Source organism: Candoia aspera, chromosome 6 (genome assembly GCF_035149785.1).
Source record: "Candoia aspera isolate rCanAsp1 chromosome 6, rCanAsp1.hap2, whole genome shotgun sequence".
NCBI classification, from domain to species: domain Eukaryota; kingdom Metazoa; phylum Chordata; class Lepidosauria; order Squamata; family Boidae; genus Candoia; species Candoia aspera.
In genome coordinates this window covers 56603154-56627137 of record NC_086158.1, presented here as the reverse complement: position 1 = coordinate 56627137, position 23984 = coordinate 56603154, and the positions used below count along the sequence as shown (strand labels likewise).

The window sequence follows — 23984 nt, the reverse complement described above, 5'->3', positions numbered from 1 at the left end:
GTTACCTTGTCGTGGTGCTGGAGCTTGAGCACCTCAATGATGCCATGAGCTAAACCGTGAAGGGCCACCCAAGACGGGAAGGTCATGACAGAGAGGTCAGACCAAATGCGATCCCTGGGGAAGGTAATGGCAACCCACCCCAGTATTCTTGCCGTGAAAACTAAATGGATCAGTACAACCAGAGATATGTCGGTATACCATCGGAAGATGAGACCCCCAGGTCGGAAGATGGTCAAAATGCTACTGGGGAGGAACAGAGGATGAGCTCAACTAGCCCCAGACGTGATGACGCAGCTAGCTCAAAGCCGAAAGGACGGCTAGCGGCCGACGGTGCTGGTGGTGAACGGCGAATCCGATGTTCTAAGGATCAACACACCATTGGAACCTGGAATGTAAGATCTATGAGCCAGGGCAAATTGGATGTGGTTATTGGTGAGATGTCAAGATTAAAGATAGACATCCTGGGCGTCAGTGAACTGAAATGGACTGGAATGGGCCACTTCACATCAAATGACCACCAGATCTACTACTGTGGACAAGAGGACCACAGAAGAAATGGAGTAGCCTTCCTAATTAATAGTAAAGTGGCTAAAGCAGTGCTTGGATACAACCCAAAAAATGACAGAATGATCTCAATTCGAATTCAGGGCAAGCCATCTAACATCACAGTGATCCAAATATACGCCCCAACCACAAATGCTGAAGAAGCTGAAGTAGAGCAGTTCTATGAGGATCTGCAGCACCTACTGGACAACACGCCTAAAAGAGATGTTATTTTCATCACAGGAGACTGGAATGCTAAGGTGGGCAGTCAAATGACACCTCGAATTACAGGTAAGTATGGCCTGGGAGAACAAAATGAAGCAGGACATAGGCTGATAGAATTTTGCCAAGACAACTCACTCTGCATAACAAACACTCTCTTCCAACAACCTAAGAGACGGCTTTATACATGGACTTCACCAGATGGACAACACCGAAATCAGATTGATTACATCCTTTGCAGCCAAAGGTGGCGGACATCCGTACAGTCGGTAAAAACAATGACTGGAGCTGACTGTAGTTCAGATCACGAACTTCTTCTTGCACAATTTAGGATCAGACTAAAGAGATTACGGAAGACCCACAGATCAGCTAGATATGAGCTCACTAATATTCCTAAGGAATATGCAGTGGAGGTGAGGAATCGATTTAAGGGACTGGACTTAGTAGATAGGGTCCCGGAAGAACTATGGACAGAAGTTGGCAGCATTGTTCAGGAGGCGGCAACAAAATACATCCCAAAGAAAGAGAAAACCAAGAAGGCAAAATGGCTGTCTGCTGAGACACTAGAAGTAGCCCAAGAAAGAAGGAAAGCAAAAGGCAACAGTGATAGGGGGAGATATGCCCAATTAAATGCAAAATTCCAGAGGTTAGCCAGAAGAGATAAGGAATTATTTTTAAACAAGCAATGCGCGGAAGTGGAAGAAGACAATAGAATAGGAAGGACAAGAGACCTCTTCCAGAAAATTAGAAACATTGGAGGTAAATTCCAGGCCAAAATGGGTATGATCAAAAACAAAGATGGCAAGGACCTAACAGAAGAAGAAGAGATCAAGAAAAGGTGGCAAGAATATACAGAAGACCTGTATAGGAAGGATAACAATATCGGGGATAGCTTTGACGGTGTGGTCAGTGAGCTAGAGCCAGACATCCTAAAGAGTGAGGTTGAGTGGGCCTTAAGAAGCATTGCTAATAACAAGGCAGCAGGAGACGACGGCATCCCAGCTGAACTGTTCAAAATCTTGCAAGATGATGCTGTCAAGGTAATGCATGCTATATGCCAGCAAATTTGGAAAACACAAGAATGGCCATCAGATTGGAAAAAATCAACTTATATCCCCATACCAAAAAAGGGAAACATTAAAGAATGTTCAAACTATCGAACAGTGGCACTCATTTCACATGCCAGTAAGGTAATGCTCAAGATCCTGCAAGGTAGACTTCAGCAATTCATGGAGCGAGAATTGCCAGATGTACAAGCTGGGTTTAGAAAAGGCAGAGGAACTAGGGACCAAATTGCCAATATCCGCTGGATAATGGAAAAAGCCAGGGAGTTTCAGAAAAACATCTATTTCTGTTTTATTGACTATTCTAAAGCCTTTGACTGTGTGGACCATAACAAATTGTGGCAAGTTCTTAGCGGTATGGGGATACCAAGTCATCTTGTATGCCTCCTGAAGAATCTGTATAACGACCAAGTAGCAACAGTAAGAACAGACCACGGAACAACGGACTGGTTTAAGATTGGGAAAGGAGTACGGCAGGGCTGTATCCTCTCACCCTACCTATTCAACTTGTATGCAGAACACATCATGCGACAAGCTGGCCTTGAGGAATCCAAGGCTGGAGTTAAAATCTCTGGAAGAAACATTAACAATCTCAGATATGCAGATGATACCACTTTGATGGCTGAAAGTGAAGAGGAACTGAGGAGCCTTATGATGAAGGTGAAAGAAGAAAGTGCAAAAGCTGGCTTGCAGCTAAACCTCAAAAAAACCAAGATTATGGCAACCAGCTTGATTGATAACTGGCAAATAGAGGGAGAAAATGTAGAAGCAGTGAAAGACTTTGTATTCCTAGGTGCAAAGATTACTGCAGATGCTGACTGCAGTCAGGAAATCAGAAGACGCTTAATCCTTGGGAGAAGAGCAATGACCAATCTCGATAAAATAGTTAAGAGCAGAGACATCACACTGACAACAAAGGCCCGCATAGTTAAAGCAATGGTGTTCCCTGTAGTAACATATGGCTGCGAGAGCTGGACCATAAGGAAGGCTGAGCGAAGGAAGGTCGATGCTTTTGAACTGTGGTGTTGGAGGAAAATTCTGAGAGTACCTTGGACTGCAAGAAGATCAAACCAGTCCATCCTCCAGGAAATCAAGCCAGACTGCTCACTTGAGGGAATGATATTAAAGGCAAAACTGAAATACTTTGGCCACATCATGAGAAGACAGGACACCCTGGAGAAGATGCTGATGCTAGGGAGAGTGGAAGGCAAAAGGAAGAGGGGCCGACCAAGGGCAAGATGGATGGATGATATTCTAGAGGTGACGGACCCATCCCTGGGGGAGCTGGGGGTGTTGACGACCGACAGGAAGCTCTGGCGTGGGCTGGTCCATGAAGTCACGAAGAGTCGGAAGCGACTAAACGAATAAACAACAAAATTTGCACTGTGCAATTCTGAACAAAAAAATGTTTTGAGTTATAAATGTTCTGCATGGTTATTTAAGAAATACTTAAAAGTTTTAAAAATAGGTAAATTCACATAGTGCTGAGCCATTATTTGTTTTAACTGCAGTTATCTGAACAAGCCATATTCTATAGTTTTTAAACTGCAATAGTTGTGTTCATATATTGGACAAGGCCAAACAAAACTGTTGTTTCCCAATTTTGAAACCTTTCACATGTGTTTTAACTCCTCAATATACTGTAGTAGACATTAAAAAACAACATACTTTAAAAAGAAGGGATGGCTGTTTTCCCAAATTTTGAAATGACAGATTGACTGCAAAAAAGAACAAGTCGAATTGTGCATTTTACTTCTATTCACATAAGGTGAGCTCACTTGTCTATCTCCCTTCTGGACATTCTGTCTGAAAAATAAATTCATAGAAGACAGAGTCATAGGCACCATCCAATTAATGTAGATATCCCACTGTAACTTAACCAGAGTATACAATTCATTCTAAATGATCACCTGCATCTTTGCTCTTCAAAGATTAGAAGTGAAGTTATGGAATTTGAGTCAGTTTTATGATTAGAATGATATTTAACATGAAAGTAATATGGACGTTTTCTCAGGGCTCAACAAAGAAGTAAAGAAACTAACAAATGGACAGAATGAAACACACAGAATAATTTTCCTATAATATTGAAAGTAATTGCTTCAATTTATAAATATGGATTCTAAACCATCACAGATGTAATATTGAACATACCACCAAATGTAAACAGCATAATTTATGAAGTTGGTGGTTAAACTGAACTGGTCATGCAGTAAGACCTTAATATTTTCTATCAACCTGAGATATGTAGATGTATTTCATAGATAACTTATTTCAGAACATTCAAATTGCTATTAGTTTCCCATAACCCAAAAAAATCAGCATTCAAGCTGTGTGTGCCAGACACATACAATTAACTGATGCTTCAAGTGACAAAAAAAAAGTAGGTCACTCTATGCTTTCTCAGAATTAGGTCAAAATTTTAACAAGTCATTCACAAGAGATAAAGATTTTAATATTTTTCATGGCCTTTATCATTTTCTCTATTTTTATTGTACAATAGAACCATAAGTTATTGTATAAATCCCCAAACATATGCATTTGGAAATCTGACAGGCTATTTTTACATTTAAATGGCAGTTAAAGGAATATTGCATTCCAAGATAAAAATTATTGGACAATTTAGCAAATATCATTATTTGCAAAGGATATTCTTAAGCATTATCTTATTAAGCTCTTCAAATACTATAGTTATTTGGGCTGTCATTCAGAGATTTGGAGATGGATGGGGCAATATAAAATTATCAATTTCCCACACTTTCCTCTGAAGACAAATTACTAACCAGGCAACAATATACTGTATCCAATAATTCTCCTCTGATAGACAAGCCTTCCACTGTAAAAGATGAGTAGGTATTACTTCATAAAAAACAGCAGAAGCTACGATATATATTTTGGGAGCTTAAAGCTCTGTAGACAAAACAAAGGATTTGACTTTTGGATCACATGTAATTACAACACTGTGTATCAGTCTTTTACAACATTTTCAGGGACAGGAAAGAACTGCAGTCAAACCTTGGAACACCTGCAGAATTCTCAATTGTTTTTAATAATTGTATTAAATCAAACTAGAGACCTAAACTCTGTCAGCTCAGGACAGTATGCTTGGCAAATCCTATTACGCTGATTGGTAAATTTGTGATAGCAATCTCTGCTATTCTTTCACATTATGGATTCAATATAGCAAAGTATCTGAACACTCCAACCCAGTTACACACTGATATCCATATCCAGAAATAGATCCTGTATATTCTTCATTTCAATTATTTCCAGGGTCTGAAACATTAGATGTAAATCAGATGCATATCCATAGGAAGTATGCAGTTTTTCAACTCTAAATCCATCATTACTTTAAGGCAGGGTTCTCCAAAGTGGTCAATACTGACCCCCAAGGGTCAATGGGACTATCCAAGGGGTTGATGTTGTTGTTGTTGTTGTTATTCATACTTCTATTAAAGGAGCATTTATTAAATTATTTTTATGTAATAAATGTTTGGGGGTCAGTGAATAATCTGAAACTTCATGAAGGGGTCATTGAGCTGAAGAGATTGGGGACCCTGGCTTTAAGGTAAGGGAATTTTTTGCAAGATAAATTATAGGCAAAGAGACCCAACTTTTAGAGCCTGCCTTTTCTTGCATACCAAACCAGATAATATTCTTTACAGTTATATTTGAGAGAGTGGTTTGTGTGTGTGTGGTTTTAATCTATTTAAAGTAATATACAAAATTGTTTCTCAGATACAGATATAAATCTAGCATCTCTATCTTGGTGCAAACTATCATGCATAATTACATGTGCCTAGAATTGAACCAATGCTTAAATAATTAATTTTAAGCTCATTTGAGCATTGTATTAGTTATAACAGCATGACTGGAAACTTTATACAGTAAATATGACCGATGGTCAACTCTGTTCTATGGCTTCAAAGGATTGTTAGTAATCTTAAAATAAAAGCATTCTAGTATCTGAAATACTATCATCTCTTTCTTTAAAATATAAATTAAGTTCAATGTGTTTTTCATAATTTCATTTTATAAAATGTGAAATACGGGCTAATTTAAAATGCTTCAAGTCACTTAATTTTATCTGTGTTTTTAGTTAACCTTGTGATATAAAAGTTTTTTCCAAATGGTCCTTTCATCTGTAATTTCTATCCTTTATTTATGCTGAGAGAATCCAGATGGCACCGTTATACCATTACACTCCAGTGTTGTTTATTCTGTCCAGGAGCATTGGTGGTATTATTTTCTTTTTTTTTTTTTTTCAATTGCAGCAAGGGTAAATTACTCAAAACTACAATAGTAGTAACTAGAATTTGCACTAGCAAAGGTACCGCTATGTCAAGAGATCACAGCATAGATAAAAAGCAATGTAAAGGAAGGAAAAAGCTCACTGGAAAAGGCTCTAATGCTGGGAAAGGTGGAATGAAAGAGAAGAAGGGGATGACCAGCAGCAAGGTGGATGGACTCAGTCACAATGGTGATGAGTGCACTGTTGGGAGACATGAAATAACAGGTTAGGGATAGATCATCATGGACAAGATTTATCTGTGTGGTCGCGAGGAGTCAAAAATGACTTGATGGCACATAATCAAAAAATCAAAAAGGACGGAACTTATTAAAGGAGGTTTTGCTTTTCAGTGCAAATAAAATTTAAAAAAATTAAAATTAAAAAAAGAATTTTGAAAAAAATGTATTAGTAATAACTATTGTAAAAATGTTTACATCTGTGATGCTGAAGAGATACTTGAACAATTGAATTAAAAGGAATAGATGCATTAAAGAAATATAAGGAAAAAACCCACAATACCTTAATTAATTATATGTGCCTGCACAAAGTAACATTTTAGGAGGGAAGACTGAGAAATACAGACAGCAATAGTAACAGAATGTAAGTTGTAGAACTTATAAGCAAATGTAACACAATTTTGGCAGTAACTATCCAAATGTTTGAAAAGAATTTCAATGTGAAATTGCTAGATTTTAACAAAAATGTGTAACTCCCCACTAAGCTCAGCTGTATATCAGAAGATTAAAAAATTGTGAACCTAAAGGTGGGGGTTGGAATATAAGAAAATGCAGAGTGATTATAGTAATAACTACTTAAGCACAATTGATGGAAAACATCATTAAATACAAAATTACGATGCATGATTTACTGTCAAGAAGTTTTTGAGACTTTCAGAAATAGGTGAAATCTAGTATCCATTTGAAAACAATTTGACAAGAAACCTAGCAGACATGGGATAAGAGCACAGATCTTGGGATCAGATCAATGGGATGTTTAAAAAAATAATTCAGGGAGTAAGGCTGTGTAAATCTGATTTGAACAAACCACTTAATTTAATCAGAAAGTCAAATCAAATAATCAAATCAGATGCATTTCTATTGATTGGATGTTTTGATTTAAAGTGTCAAATTGAATCAACTTAAGTCACATAATTACTAACATAAATGAAATTTACAAATCAAATTGGAGACAAACTGCAGCATTCTATCAGAGAATAAGAATGAACTGAAACTTTTGCAAAGAAGTTATATAAAAAGTAAATTCTTGCATCGTTCTCTACCGGGGAGCTTCATTTTAACTCTGCCTTTTCTTAACCAGATTATAATAAATGATGAGTGGCTAAATTTTTGCCAATAATACCAGATTGTTTTGGATGATTAAAAGAAATGATCTCCAAAAGAGTATCTCCAAAATGAGGACATTAAATGGCAAGTTCAGTTCAGTCTAAATGTAAAATGAGCATATTTATAAAAAGTTCACATTAATGAGTGAGCAGTGACTGACAAAAAGGGATCTTGGGATGGGAATAGAAAGTTCAATGAAACATGGACCCAGTATGTGACTGCTATGAAAAGAGAAACTTGATGAAAGAAACAGAAGTTGATTCAATCAGCCACCAGGATACTCTCCAAGTTGAGCATGTATTCCCTGCTTGACAATGTAATCCACTGTGCAACTGCTATGAACAAGGTAAATCCCATGCTAGAAATCATTAGGGAAGCAATCAAAAATAAAACTGCCAAATCTACAGCACAACCACAAACTGCATTATAGATTTAGAAAAGGTGCTGAATAACATAAGGGCGGGACTAAGCCTTCTACAAGGACATTTATGGGACTTTTTAGCTTAGCAAAAAAAGAACACAAACTGACATTGGGAAGAAACACACATCTATGTATCATGTGCAGACTGTGGATAAGGAAGTGATTTTTCTCTAATCTCAAAATAGTTGGAGTTGGAGACACTGAATATGGGAAATTTAGAAGAGATAAAGGGAGTATTTGTTAGCAAAACTCATTTCCTTACCACAAAATAGTTATGCCCACCAACTTGTAGCACATTAAAAGCAGATTTGCAAACTCATAGAAAATAAAATTGTGGCTACTGGCCATGGCTGACATGTATTATTTTCGGTATCAAAGGCCTCTCAATACCACTCAGAGAGTGTTGCAATTGCAATTATGTCCTATTGTGGATCTAATAGCATTACTAATAGCAATTATCCCATTTGAATGCTGGACTAGATGAGCAGATTAGTTCCAGAATGAGTTCTGATTAGTTTTTTTACTATACACTCATCTTCACTTTATATTTTATCTTTAGCAAAAGATCTTACTATTTTTTAATTGAAGATACAATAGCAAATTAAAAAGTGAATGAATAAGAAGACATTTTTTTAATGGTTAATTCCTCGGTCTACAGTGGATAAAACTCTGGAATTTTATTCATTACACCTGCATAATTGTGATAAATGTGAACATGTAATTAAAGAGCCTTTAGCCAGAGAACAAGGAATGATGCATTAAGGCTATGATCTTACATTTAGTGGAAAATAAGCTATGGTCAACTTGCTTCTTGGTACACATTTATAGGTGCAGGGATCTCCGTATAATACAAAGCATCACTCAGATCTTATATCCCAACAAAACTTTTTTTCTCATCCATTTACAACCCTACCTGGTAGTCAAGCAGTCAGAATATGCTTCCAAGAAAAAAAGCATGTGCAGTGGTTTTGGAAAGTTGATACCTTCTTTGGGAAACTCTTTTGCATTCTGCAGTTGGATAAATCTTGAGCAAATTATTCTAACAGAACTACTATAATATTCTATGATATCGTTTCTGAGTAGAATCACCAAGTTTGATTTAGGATGAACGGTTGATTTACTGTAGGTCATATGCTGGTATTAGGATATATGTTCTAAAATGAGAGGTATTGCAGCACAAACTTCATTTGGTGGTGAGACTAAGTAGCTTTCAAATAATAATTTTTAAAAACACTATATTTATACATAGACAAAAGGCTCATTGGACTGTCCTCTGCATGTACTCTCATAAATATGCTGGGAACAGGATTGCAGGTAAAACCAATTGAATAGAGACAGCAAATAAGTTTTATTGGACCTAGAAGAGGGAAAGTACCTAAAATGTACAGCCAAAGGAAAAGCCAATTAGAGCTGCTACTTAGATTCCCTGATCCTTGAGCAAATCATGAATGATCTTGGCTTTACTTCAGGCTGATTTAGCATTACAAAGGAGCAGTTTCTGAGAATGGAAGAGAGTGGAACCCCTCCTGCAGTTCCAAGCGTTCTCTTGACTGCCAGAAGGCAGAACAGCATGTGCATTTCTAATCTTTCTTTCTCTATAACCACATACTGCTTTACCAATGCCAAACGTACCTTTATAACATTAATGTAAACATAAGCTATTTTAAAGTTGCCCACAAAGAGGACGGAGAGATTTGGGAGTTAGTTTATAAATGTGGGGAAATGTGGAGAATGTTCAGCAGATGGCAAGAGAGATGGTATGCTTAAAGAGAAAACTATTTGACTGTGTGAATTGGATAAGAATGTATAATGAAAAAAGCATGAGGGTAGTATGAAGGAAGAAGTGAGTAGAATGCCTTTTTGGGCAAGCACTTCAAGGCACGCAGGCCACAATAACCAGTTACTTAATCTCTTTGAATTTTCTTTATTGCAGAGTTAAGAATAACTCTGGTTCGGTGTCACCAGTACGCTTTCAACCCCAAGCTGGCCAAGTGAGACTGCCAAGGTTCTGTCATAGTGCCTGGAAGCTGCACGGAACTGGATGGGGAAGAACCATCTCCGAATCAATCCTACCAAGACCAAATGGCTCTGAGTCTTCAGGCCATCTGATTCTGTGGATATTCTATCTTTGCCTTGGATGGGGTTGCATCCCCATTTAAGGGTGGTTTGCAATCTAGGGGTATTCACAGACTCACAGCTCGATGAGGTGGCAGCTATGGCCAGGAAGTTCTTTGCACAGCTACATCTGGTGCACCAATTCTGCCCTTTCCTGGATCAGGGGGCCCTTCAATCATTCATGCCCTTATCCCCTCACAGCTTGACTACTGCAATCAATTTACTTGGGGCTGCCCTTGAAGACCACTTGGAAGTTTCAACTCATCCAGAATGCAGTAGCGTGGGCAGTTATGGGCGTGCCTCGCTATGCCCTTTTGTCAACTCTGTTCCTTGAGCTGCACTGGGTGCAATTCAAGGTGCTGGTTATGACCTATAAAGCCCTACACCAAATAGGGCCCAGTTATTTAAGAGGACGCTTATCTCCACTTGTGTCTTCCTGGCCAATTTGAGCTGACAGGGTTGGCACACTCTGGGTTCCTTCAAACAAACAATGTCAACTATTAGGATCCAAGAAGCACAATTTCTCTATTGCAATTTCTGTCTTCTTCAATGAGGTACCCTCTGATATCCAGATGGCTCCCGCCAAAGGACCATAAAAACCTCCCAGGCCTTGAGCTAGAGTTGTTGGTGCCCCCTTTGATAGATGTTAGATGGTGGTAGGATGTTTTAGGGTTTGCCATCTTGCTTTTTTCTTTTTCTAGTTTGGTTTTGTCCTCTGTTGTTTCTATTTTTTCTATTGTTTGGTTTATATCAGCCACCCAGAGACATTTGTAGTTGGGTGGCACCAAATCAAATAAATAAAAATTCATAAAAGTCAGCTGACATCCTTTTGTGTGGACATGTAGCAGGCCTATGTTTACAGCTAATATCATCTGCCAATTGATCACTCTAACTGGAGACCCAATTTATAGAATTCTTTTACTTCCAAATGGAATAAATGGTTTTAATTATATAGAAGCTCATAGAAATTTCATTATCTGTGGATACCGAAGGAAATTGTGAGATTCCAGCCAGCCTCCGACTCAGAAAACAAAACTCTTTATGAGTCAGAGGGAGAAACAGAAACTTACCGGGCTGAAACCAGGAAAGCAAAACCCATAGATGAGTCAGCAGCATGGGAAAAGTCACAGATGCTGATTGGTCAGTCTTCAGAGGAGGATTTGAATCCTCCAATCAGTGTGCATGAACGATGGGCAGAAAAGCAAGTGAAGGAGAAGGCAGCCCGACTGGCTGCAGAAGGGAATAGGCACACAAAAGATCAGCATAAAAGGCAGACACACGAAGAGCACACTGCCAGAGATAACCAATCCTTTGAGCTCACAGTTTCAGCAGAAGAGTCCTTACCCGCGTCGGAAACCACATCTGTAAATGGAGGGGAATCAGCGCCAGTGTTTCCTATCAAAGTGGAGTTGGATTCTGCATCCACTGCCACTGAGAATCTTCTCCTTGCCGAACCCAGCAGCCTCAGTCTTCGGTCCAGATTTGGACCTCTGCTTCTTCCTTATACACATTCCAGGTGCGCTTCCAGCCTTGCTTTGAGTTTCCTGCCGTGTCCAGAGTCTCCAGTCCAGTTTCAACATGCTTCAAGTCCTCAGTCTTGCTTTGAGTCCCCAGTTCAGCCTTGTCACGGCTCTAGCTCGCAGCCTTGTCCAAAGTCTCCAGTACAGCTTCGTCGCGCCTTCAATCTCCAGCCTTGCCTTGGATCTCCGGCCCAGTCTATCTGTGCCCCGGGTGCCCAACATTGTTCAGGAATGTCACACCTATCTTGTGAACCAGGTTTGCAACCTTGTCTAGAACCTGTAGTCCAGTCCGGTCGTGTTTCAAGTCCCTCACCTAGTTCAGAACTTCCAGTCCAGCCTTGTTGTGTGCCTAGCTTCCAGCCCAGCCAGGAATCTTCAGCCTAGTCCAGCCTTGCTTTGAGTTCTCTGCCTTGTTCTGAGCATCCAGCCCAGAGTACCCAGCCTAGCCCAGTATCTCTAGCCGAGTCTAGCCTTGCTTCGAGTTCTCTGCCTTGTTTCAAGCCTCCAGCCCAGAGTTTCCAGCCTAGCCTGAGTCACCGAGCCCAGTCCAGGCCTGCCGCTGTAGCCAAGACTCATCCAGTGGGTCCAATTTGGTCTCACCCAGCTCCCTGGTGCCAGCCTAGTTCTAGTATTGTTCCAGATCGTGGACATTCATCTCCAGTTTCAGCATTGCCACGTGCCCTAGCTTCTTCCAGCCTCTGTCAGTGAATCCTGCTCCGCTGTCCTACTACAGCCTCTTCCTGCAACCTTGCTGGTTTCCTTGTTATTACCCAGTTGGTATTGTTCGGAACCAGCCTACCTCTTGGCCATACAGACTTATTTATTGTAAATAGTTATTTTGTGTTTTGATAATAATTCTGCCTGGCCGCTTCATAATCTGAACAGGACAGAAATTTCTTCCACCATGTAATGACTCCCATTGATCCAGGGTCAAACCATGTGAAGAACAGTCAAAAGCAAACATTCTCTGCCAAAGTTTCCCTTCTATGAAACCATTTACCCTTAGAAATAAGTATTCCATCCTCATTATTAATATTTAGGAAGCTACTGAAAATTTTAAGGGACACGGTGGCGCTGCGGGTTAAACCGCGCGGCGGGGTGAGCTCCCGTTGCTCGTCCCAGCTCCTGCACACCAAGCAGTTCGAAAACATGCAAATGTGAGTAGATTAATTGGTACCGCTTCGGCGGGAAGGTAACGGCGTTCCGTGAGTCATGCCGGCCACATGACCACGGACGGATCCTTAGGGACAACGCCGGCTCCAAGGCTTAGAAACGGAGATGAGCACCGCCCCCTAGAGTTGGACACGACTGGACTTTACGTCAAGGGAAACCTTTACCTTTACCTTTTACTGAAAATTTGGATGTTCAAGCGGACATTCAGGAATTTGGTACTCTGGGTATGTATGATGCCATCTATTGTGGTTTTAAAGTTTGATTGAATTATGGTTATTATTGATATTTGTTATATACATTGTATTTTCATTTGTATGTCATAAATTCACCTAACCGAAGCAGCCTCAAAGTATTTCTAATAAATACATATGCATATACATGCTTTTATGACATAGCAAACACCTTTACATATAGTTTTTTTTTAATCTGGATTAAACCTCACTGGAAGTCTGTTCCATTCACATAAAAAAAATCAGATAAATAGCTTCTGTCATTGGTTAGTTTAAAAATATAATTAGTATTTTCCTCATAGAAATTTTGAAGGCTTGAAAACAATGTCAATGCATTTTTTTTAAACAAGGTAATGCAAAAGTGCTACCTCATAGATTTGGTCTGGTTAACAAAGAGATGTGATAATGTGGCAATTATCAGATTGCCTTCCAAGACATTGTGCTTTAACTTCTTTTAGCATCCATGATGTACCACTCTATCCATTAGTTCACTTTCCACACTCAAGAATATAAAGAAAGATCATTCCTGTATAAGTTTTACATAAGTACATAAAACAACCCTCTTTTATTTTATATAGCTTTTTTAATGCTGTAAATACAACTATTCTTCAGGAATTTGAAATGCTAAGTGACTTGCCAAAATTCTTGCATCATTACTAATACTTTGAATATTCTGTTCTGGCAAAGTAGTTGATAACGGCAGAAGTGGAGAGTTATATGGATCCTTGGGCAGACAGTCTAAGGAAACAAACTGGAAACAAGAAATAAACAGTTGACCAGGACCAGATTTCAAAGTCTTTTAGTGTTTTAAACTCACAGAAAAAGGATATGTGAACTTTTCAGTTTCTAAGTCCAAATTGACTGGAAAGAGTCAAGGAGGAAACTGTCAAAAGTTCAACAGAAGTACAAAAATAAACTGAAGATTTGTGTTTTTTAATATTATATTTATTTTTACTAGTCTTGTAAGTCTGTATCTTTCAAAATTCAGCTTTTCCCCTTTCCCCACTCCACCCAAAGTTACATGATGATTTGTTCGTTAAGTTCTGGCATAGTCATCATTTGACATTTCAAGGTAAAAGCGAATGGTCAGAAGCATGACATTTTAATGAAACAGTTATAATTTGTTCAGAAAAACAGGTAGAAAACTCTTAGTACTTTGAATCCCAACTGCTCCTTTTTTACCACTTAGTATTCATCCCTCTCAGAACACCTTTCAAAGAATAATTTCATCATTTTAACAAATTCCCTGTAGAGGAAATGGCACGTTACCATGGAATCAGTGAATTAACTTTGACACATGCTTATCAAGATTGATCAATCGTTGTTGATATGTCTGCTAAGCTACTCTTTTACAGCTAAAAAAAAAAAAAAACCTCACATGAGAATTAACAACACCCAATTGCCAAGACTGATGTCTTTCAGCGTATCGATACCAGAAGGGTTTGCTAATGTCAATCACTCATTTCACAATGATCCAAGCTAACTACATACCACTTTGATTCTGAGAATGGGAAAATATGAGATTCTCATATTATTGAATCGATTGACAAATCACAGAATAAATCCAAGCCTTAAAATTAAATGACTTAAAATTCTAATAAATTTATACACTATCCCTTAAAAGTTTCAAGATATATTTTCAAAAAAATGGACATAAAACATTTTAAAGGCCATTTTAAAATACCAATGGGTGTGTGTTTTTTTAATATGTTTACAATAAAACATTTCTCCCAAATAGATCATATTGCTTATGATATATGATAAGAAGTTTAAATGTTCTAAATACCCAGCAGCCCCTATTCCATTCCCAAGAAGGCTCTCTGCAGTCTGGAAACCTTGTTAAGTTCTATACGCTATGAGACAGGGGTAACCTTTGTAACACTGGCAGAAGTAATCTTTATAAGCTGGTCTAGTCATACACTAACTCAGTACTCCTACAAAATCTGTCTGGCCTGCATACTTCCATACAGTAGTTAAGCTAAGTTATTTATCATTCTTACAGAAATCGTGCATTCAAGTTAAATCAACTGTTCAGCATGCAGTCATTTTAGTACAGTATATATTAAACTTCTTGATAGTCAGGCAAGTTCAAATTTTAGAATTTCCTTCTTCAGACTAGACTGCTTCCAAATACAGACAGAAGTGTACTAAGAAGACTGCTCACATTAGCAAAAAAACTATAATAAATGTGCATTAACACAATTTTCTTATAAAGAGAAACATTGGTATACAACTCCAAATTCCATGATACGGTAATATCCCCACCCCCCAAAAAACAGAATAGTGTGCAACTTTTAGTTCTTCAGAACTCTCATTCAACAAAAAGCTGGGGGGAGGGGTATTAGGCAGGAAAAAATGGTTGTGTCTGACACCATGAGTCACAATTTTTAAACAAAATAAGGAAGCAAGTTAATTCAGAATAGGCTTTACAAGATGCTACAATAATTTCAAGTTGCACTTGGAATTGTCTCTATTCTCAGATCAAAGCTCCTTGTTAAGTGGCAAATAAATATTATATAAGGCATCATGAATATAAACTAATTCTTCTCTGTATCCATTTAACAATGAACAACAGTATTTTGTTAAACATATGAGTAACAGGTGACTTTAATATTATCAGGAATGGAAAATCAACCATACTGTACTTTATTTCTTCACTTCAAAGTGCTATGAAGGTAACATAAGGAATTCAGGGTTGATAAGAGAAAAACAGGTGTATAACCCAACATTTGATTATGCCTAATAAACTGCCAATACATAGTCTTTTCCTTTGGTTATTACCAAAATATTTCCCAATCTATTGTTCAAGTGACTCACATACTGTCATTTTAATACATATGTAAGGATCAGTTATTTTTTACTTCCCACAAAGCTCTGGAATTCCTTATATTGAAACATTGCTATTTTGCAAGTGGAGAATTATACCCTGAACATGGTCAGATCATCCTAATGCTTTCTTAGAGGGAGGAAATCTTGATTGTTATCTATAAGTAAACTTGATCTAATATTAATTCTGACAGTTTTAATATTGTATGTGGCAAATATAGGAAATAATCAAGAAAATGCCGTCAAAAGGGGTAGGTAACTGCATGTAGGTCAAAAGATACCTACCCCATCAAAAGGGGTAGGTATCTTCACAGGATATATTATTACCATAATTCACAAGTTATGATATAAACTATCTTCTAAGGTTTATACATGTTATGGCAGGAAATTGTCTAAATAGTACCCGAAGTAAAAAGTATACATCTAACACTCACATAATGTAATCTTTTTCAGGAATCACATCAGAATCATCTGAGTGATACTAAAGATTTTGCTTAGAAACCTCAAAACATATTTGTTTTAATTCTCATATGCAAATTAAAGTATTTAATTTGAAAACCACCTAAAATTCTGGTTTTCTTCAGAAAAAAAAACTTTCTTTTTTCAGGCAAACACATTTTCACTACTTTAAGGGAAGTGGGGTAGGTGACCACACTCACTGTACAGAAATCATATTTTTGTAAGATGTGGCTTCTATCCAGTTCCTTATCATACCAAAAATATAGATACTACTCTATAGAGTTTTTTTCCAGTGTCCCCAAATACCCACCGTATACACATCTTGGTGTTTTATTTACCAGTTCAGTACCACATTCTCTTAAAGTTTAGGCCTCTGTTCAGAGTTCAATAGTAAGTATACCTCCTTTTAGAAATCACTAAACAAGGAAGCATGGACCAACAAACTAGCTTGCATAATGTTAAACCTCAGATCATACCGATAGCAGACAATTTACATTCCCAAATTACGTTCACTTGGTAACTTTATTCACTAGGCTAATTTCCAACCTGGTGTCTCTAAATATATCGACTGGCTATCATGTCAAGGAGGAGGAGGAGTTTACTACAAATGGGCAAGACAGTCACAGGATCTCAGTATCTGTTTTCAATCCTCTTTTGCTATAACTTTGACTCACCCATTCAGTTTTAAAAGACAGATTTCTCAAACTGCTGATTACAATAATCACCATTTAGATAATTCATTACATCATAAACAAAACCATATACTTTATTGGGTATTTCTGACTTAAAAGTCTACACCTTTGAGAGTTATTTAATTTTTTTTAGACATAATTTTATTGAAAGTTTTAAAACCCAGAGTAAAAATTAATACAAACTAATATAGAGTACAGTAAGAAGGCAAAGAAGAGAAAGGAAGAAGAGAGAAAGCTAAAGTAGAAAGAAAAAAAGAAAATAGAAAAAAATAGAAAAAAGATATAAAGTGGCTTCTCATCTTCCTTTACAGCAGTTGTAAGTACAACTGTAGATTTTCCTTTCTCTGAAGTTACACTGTAAATCTCTTCTTTCTATAATCTATCCTATCTAATCATCAAAACCAAAGATCATAAGTTCATTTTTTCTGTTTTATGCAAAAAGTCCATAAGGGGTTTCTAGACAGCAATAAACATAATTTGTCTGAAAGTTATTTAAGGACAACTTTTTTAAAAAGTATTGTTCTGAAAATAAAATACCCTCATTAACTTTTGTTAACTTAGATGATGTAGAACCATTACAAGAACAACAATACCAAGATTCTATTTTATTCTTGAAATCTTTTCACTAAAACCAACTGCACTGTGGTTTGGGGAGTATTTTCTGTTTTGTTATGAACTAGCTATAAAAACGAATACCATAAAAAAGGCAGCATCGAAAGACTTACTTGAACCTGCCTTGGCAATGCTGGCACTGGTCCCCCACCCATCCTTGATCACAGAGGCAGCTGGAATTGACACATCGACCAGAAAAGCACGAGGTTCTTTCACAAGTCTTAGACTGAGAAACTTGGGCATACAGCACCAGGTAGAGAATTCCATAAAAGAGGAGCCAGTTATTTATATCCATGAAGGTAGAAAAGCAGCAGGAGGAACAAGAAAAGGGTCTCCAGGCTGCAAGGATTACAGGAGGGCCTCCTATTCTGCGTAGGACTTTTCCCAACAGATCCAGCATCCTTGCCACAAAGCACATCGCAACCGGCCTGCCTAAAGAGCCGGGATGGGAGCAAGAAGAGTGACTAATCCAGTTCCTTGGGCAGGTTTAACCAGGAGCAAAGCCACCCCACGCACATCACCGAAATCAGAAAGAAGGCGCTTTTTAGTAGGGTGAAGAAACCGAGCAGGTCTTCCGGGGGTGCGGGGAAGAGACAGCAGACTCCTGGAGATTAGTTAAATAGGAAACCGAAAACCGCTTCTCACAACACCTCTGCCGCGTTTTTCAGGTACAACGCTGGCGACCAGTTTCCCGCCTCCTCTTCCTCGTCGTCCTTAGGGCTCATTGCCCCCCGCTTTCCATGAGCAGAGGCTTCTCTCCTGCCCTTGTCGCTTCCTCTCACAACGGGGCCCCTTCCCGGCCCCGTCTCTCCCCGCGCCTGCAAAATCTCCCCCGCCTTCCGTAGTCCGACTCTAGCAGCAGCAGCAGCAGCAGCGGGAGAGCAAGGACGGCAGCGGAGGGGATGCTCGCTTTCAAGGCAGGGGGGCGCCGGGAGAAAGCAGCGTGAAAATTTCCTCAGCGTCTTCCTAGCATCTCGGAGCAGCGGGCCGAAGACGGGAGGGAAGCAGCGGCTTCGGGTGTTTCTCCCCCGCCGTCCAAGCGGGGTTGGGAAGGAAGGGCGAGAGTTAAAAGCCTTCGTCTGTCCCAGCTGACAGTTTGAAAGCAGCCATTTTTAAAAGGCTAATTGTAATCTGCTTTCAGAGGCTGGCTGGGGCCGAATCCCTCCTCTTCCTTCTTCCCCCTCCCGCTCCGCCGGGTCTGATTAGACCCGTCCCTTTCTTTTTGACTACCAGGCAGGCCCCACCTCAACCAGGGAGAAGGACGGCGGCGGCGGATCCCCCCTCTGGAGGAATCCCCACAGCCAGGAAGACGCGAGAGACTCCACTTCAGGATCCCCGTTGCTGGAGCAACTGCACTGGAAAGGATGGAGAGAAACTAAGCGTCCCTTCCATCTCTGAGCCCAGCTGAAAGTGAAGGGAGCGCGCTTCCCTCCCGCCCTGGAAAGTTCCTGCCCCAGTCCCTGGCGGCCTCAAGATCGAACGCAAAGTCTCTCCTCTGTCTTTGGGATTGCAACACCGCGCTCGCTGCTGCTTCAGCCTCCCCGCCAGCTTTGCAGGGGAGCTCTAGAAAGAAACTACTACACAAAGAATTGCTGAGCATGTGCAGCAGCCGAGGAGCCCCCTTAAAGGCGCAGCGCGCATCTCCATTGCATCACTTTAAGCGTGACCTGCGAGGAGGAAGTCACGCGCGGAGGAGAAGCGCTGGATCTGCCCGGGAAGGGGCGAGAGAGCACGCGCAACGGGGGCAAGGCTTGTCCTCTTTTCCACCGGAGGTGATGCGAGTTCCTGAACTTCTTGTGGAAAACCGAACAAACAAACAAAGCCGAGACTGGAAGCCATTTCCAGACCTATTTTGCAAGCGTCGTGGCTCACTGCAGCAAAATTTCCAACAGAAGGGAAGCTATCAACAACATTGTTTCAATGACTTGTTCGTCTTGCATAGCTACCACTTTTTTTCCTAATCATGGCCCTGTTGCATTTTACAGTATAGCTACTTGCAACAAGTGGAGCTTACTACTGCCCTATAACACACACACACACACTCTCTATGGTTTCACGCTTCAGTAGGGTTCAACTTTGTACTATGTCTAATGAAGATGCTGAACAAAAAAGTGTCAACCTTAAAGTCAAGTTATACCAGTTCTGTTTCTAATCCATTATACCAGAAGTACAGTTTTTCTGCATATCTTTCTGAGCTAAGCTAAGCATTCTGTTTATTAGTGCCAATGGCAGTAGATAGCATATATAGAGTTCTTGTGTTTATTTGACAGTGATTTGAAACAAGTTCAGATTTGCTTTGCTCCAGGGGCATAACTACACTTTGCTTGTTAAAATCAGCTTTCCATCTTTTCCAAGATTTCCATTTGATTTCCTGCCTAAGATGTAAACTATCTTATATTTGGCCAGACCATAAAATGAGATGCAGAAATTGCTGAACACTGAAAAAAGTTATGCTGAACCCCTAGTGGCAGCATTTCCTCTCTAATGAAACAACTGATAGCCTTCCATAGATTTTTCCCTCTTAGTTTTATGCTGCAGTGCCTACCTCACACTGAGGTTTGTTTGTTTTTTACAAGTATGGCAATGTAATGTACAGATGGCTTGTAAGTGAACTAGCAAATAGAAAATCTCTGCCTCTCTTTTTGAAAGCTAAAATAGTATATCAACTTGATAGAAAAAGACTGGAAATTAATATGAAAACTGGTACTTATGATGTAGAGTCTCCATCAGAATTACGCAGCAATCCTATGCCATTTTACTAAGGAATAATCTTCACTGAATGTAGAGCCCATTTCCCAAATATTAAAATAGTATGAAACCCTCACTAAGTCAGCACAAAACAATGTTATCATAAAATTGGATATCCACATTACCAATTCCTTTCCTGTTTCTGTTGCAAACTCTGTTCAGGTTTCCATGTCTCATTATAAGCATTCCAAATGGTTTTTTTCCTCTGGCTTTGCTGCAGTCCCCTTCAGAACAAGAGCATACTGCAACAAACCATCCAACACTTGAGACAGTAATGCATAAATAGGAGTGAATCTGACATTACTAAGCAATTCTGCAAGGTCCTCTTGTCTTCTCTAAACTGCTTTGTCTACCCACTTCTCGCAATCCATCTGAACATCTTGTAAGTTAAAAATAATGTTAAATGAAGAAACACACTGGAAGATAGCTCCTAATCAAAACTACTTGTCTCCAAGAAACTTAAATGAGTGGCACCAAACAAATTTTAATTTGATCAGTATAGACAGCAGTGGAAAGAAGCACCTCAGAAAGAGTAAAAGCAACAAATGTCCTTATTGTTCAGCTAGTGAGTTGTTTTAGAAGGGAAATTGACTAGCTTCTGAAATTGAGTAGATACCTTTTGTCCTTAGGGCAAAAGTGATTGAAACTGACAAACACAAAGATGCTGGCAAAAATAAATGCTAAGGTTAGGATCTATTATTTTCAGAACACTGCTATGAGGAAAAGTGAGAGTGCTGCATTTAGATAAATTCTCTCCACTGATGCCATTTCAGAGTTGCACAAATACACCTTTCCCCCCAAAGAAAATAGTGTGCTTTCTTCCCCTGCAGCTGACTGAAAATTGAAGAAAACTTCATAATATAATACAAATTAGATGAACTTCAGTTTTTTGATTCCATACCAGATTAAGCACCATATACTCTCAACTAAGAAGGGGGAAAGTTTTAAATATTCTTTAAACTTCTGAAAGTCTTTTAAACGGATTTTTTGAACCATCATTTTTATTTCATTTAACCAGGTAGGCACATTCATTTTTTAAAAAATCCTTGCTAAATAAACCTAATGTTAAAAGATTGTTCCTATAACACCAAAAAATTCTATTTAGAATGATTGGACAGAGATCTGATTCACGGCATGCATGCATAGCATCTGTCCACAACTCCTTAAACCTAATACACCCAATCATACTGAAGTTGCAGTAGGCATACATATGACCCCTGGAAAAGATGCAGCTTCTTTAAAGGCACTGCCAACTATGCTGTGTACTCACACTCCAAATCATCTGTTTTCTCTTGAGTCTGGATCTCTATACAGCTGCTACAGATTTGTGCTTGCCCACCCAACACCTGGTTCTTTGCTGAAAATAATTTTGCTAAGTAGTGAAAAAATGCAATATCATAAGTGTGTGTGTGTGTGTTAGTAATTTTGTATCAGGTATGTATCAGATATGTAGCGCTTTGTTCTTTCAATTTCACCTTCCTTGGTTAGGGTATAAGGAGAAGACTGACTTTGCATATTATCGTATTACTAGTCTCTTTCTTGGTGGCATTCAAGTAGAAAAATAGTAGAATGACCTGTGTCAGTGTATACCCTGTTTAGAATATGGCTGCCAGGCTAATCAGGTCAAGAATGGAGAAAGACATTAAATTACAGTATATTCAGTACATCCATGGTATGTACATAAGGTTCAAGCAGGTAGATCAGCAAAAGCTCATCATGCTTCCAAAGCACGGGAATCCAAGGACAGATCAAAAGCCAGGATTTCAGCAAGGATGGAGTGGCACTTTTTTCAGCAATGATTGTTCAGAATTTTGGAAGCTTAAAAAGTTAGAACTGCTTGCTGAAAAAGTAGAAGTAGAAAGCAAAACTCAGTTCCAGAATAAGCTCTTACCCCAGTGAAGACCAGTTCTTAATTTGGATTTGAATCTATGTGCAATTATACTCCATGCAACTTGGTAAGACTTTGCTGTCTTTTAACAACAACAGCAGCAACAACAACCATATAGAAGCAAAAAGATATAAAATATAAGAGAAATATAGGCAGTAAGGCAGCCTTGACCAAATGCATGCCTATCATCTGGATTCAGACTACGCAGAATTCCTAGCCAGTGTAGACAATGGCCATACTGGCTGGGAATATTAGGAGTTTATTACTGCAACACATCAGATTGGACATGGCTGTTTTAGGAGTAAAAATCAAAATATGAATCCTCCTATAGATCAATTGTAGTTCAAATAAAGCAATCTGGGTTTATTGCTTCTACATGATTCTTCCAATTTATGATCAATCCCACCAGTTTAAGCAAGTCTTTATACTACACTTAAACATCACTTGCTTTTCTGTGAATGCCAGAGAAAAATAACACTGGATATAAGCAAGGGTTTATTTATTTTGCTGTACAATAATGGAATACCATTGCCAATAAAGGAGCTTCTGTTATTTATTCATTCTGAATTACTGCATGTACTAGGTTACACCCATACAATAAATGAACAGAGATCTAGTTGTAATTATGCTTAAATAACAAGAGCATTTATATTTTCTTTTTATTATTGTATTTCCTTTCTCATTATTATATTTTCCTTGTTATGTTATATTTGTATATACTGTGAGACTGAAATATATGCACATACAGTTAGGGAAACAAAGAAGCATTATGCTTCTGTTACTGCTGAATGTCACGTAGCATCATTTAGAGATGTCAACATTCTAGATTGTATAGGATTTGTAAATGCCTGTAGTTAGTTATGCTAATCTAATGATGAACTCTCTCAGTTCAAGGAACCTGAGAAATCTGAATGAAAGCAACACTATCAATATAATATTACATGTAAAATGTTTAATTGATTACTCTTTTCCTTAAATATGGTATTTCCCAATATACAGTATTAAACATGAAAATTACTTGTGGTTAACAGCATTTCCTACAGAAGCCAAAATAGCTTTATTCAGAAGCAAAGTTCATGGTGGGAGATTTTTGTAGGATTTGAGAATGTATTATGCATACATAGGAAAAATATTAAAAATTAAATTCCATAGAATGCTATATTTACAGATCAGTTTTCAGAGGCACAAAAGAATAAAACATTATCTCAAAGATTTATTCATGTCTTATGCTAATAATTAAAAGGGATAAACAAATAACAAACCAAGAGAGTAACCTGGATAATTTCCAGTATTGGATTTACAAAAGAGACTTGTTAAAGCTCATAGAGAATTTTGTAAGAAGGGACAAAGAAAAAATGAAAAGAAATCAAGTTGTAGGACATTGTTTGAAGGGACTAAAGAACAAGATCGTTAGAAGTAAAAGGAAGGAATATAAAGTTGGTTTATTTGATCAAGGTTAAAATATGTATGTTGTTATCTCTGGTAACTTTTAATGGACTTTTGCTCAGACGAGGACTGAAATGATGCTTTATGGATTTGTTTATAGATAAGAGATGGGATATGGGAAGAAGAGATAATTTGTTGTATTTTAAGAGAAGGTGATAAGTTACTAAAATTGTTTATAACTGTTGTGATGAAGGTGGGAAGTCACTTCTTTATATATGCCTTTTCTTTTTCTTTACTATATTCTTGTTTTTCTTTCTTTTCTATTTTTCTTTTTCCTCTTTTCTGTACCTTCTATTTTTTCTTTTTATTCTTTTCTTGTTTTAGTTTGTGTTGAGTTTTTTTTATAGTTGCTTTAGAACTCAACCAGGCACAGTAAACAATGTTTCACCATGAT

The 23984-nt window shown here is 38.4% G+C and overlaps 1 protein-coding gene across 1 annotated transcript in view; it reads right to left on the bottom strand.

Annotated features, from left to right (window-relative positions):
• The window catches only part of ATRNL1 (attractin like 1), a 609453-nt gene extending 590353 nt beyond the window's left edge, over nucleotides 1–19100 (bottom strand). Inside the window, exon 1 of the mRNA XM_063307208.1 lies at nucleotides 17622–19100. Coding sequence (XP_063163278.1) covers nucleotides 17622–17926 — 305 coding nt within the window. The 5' untranslated portion in view covers nucleotides 17927–19100. The remainder of the gene's footprint in view (nucleotides 1–17621) is intronic.
• Between the last annotated feature and the right edge of the window lie 4884 nt (nucleotides 19101–23984).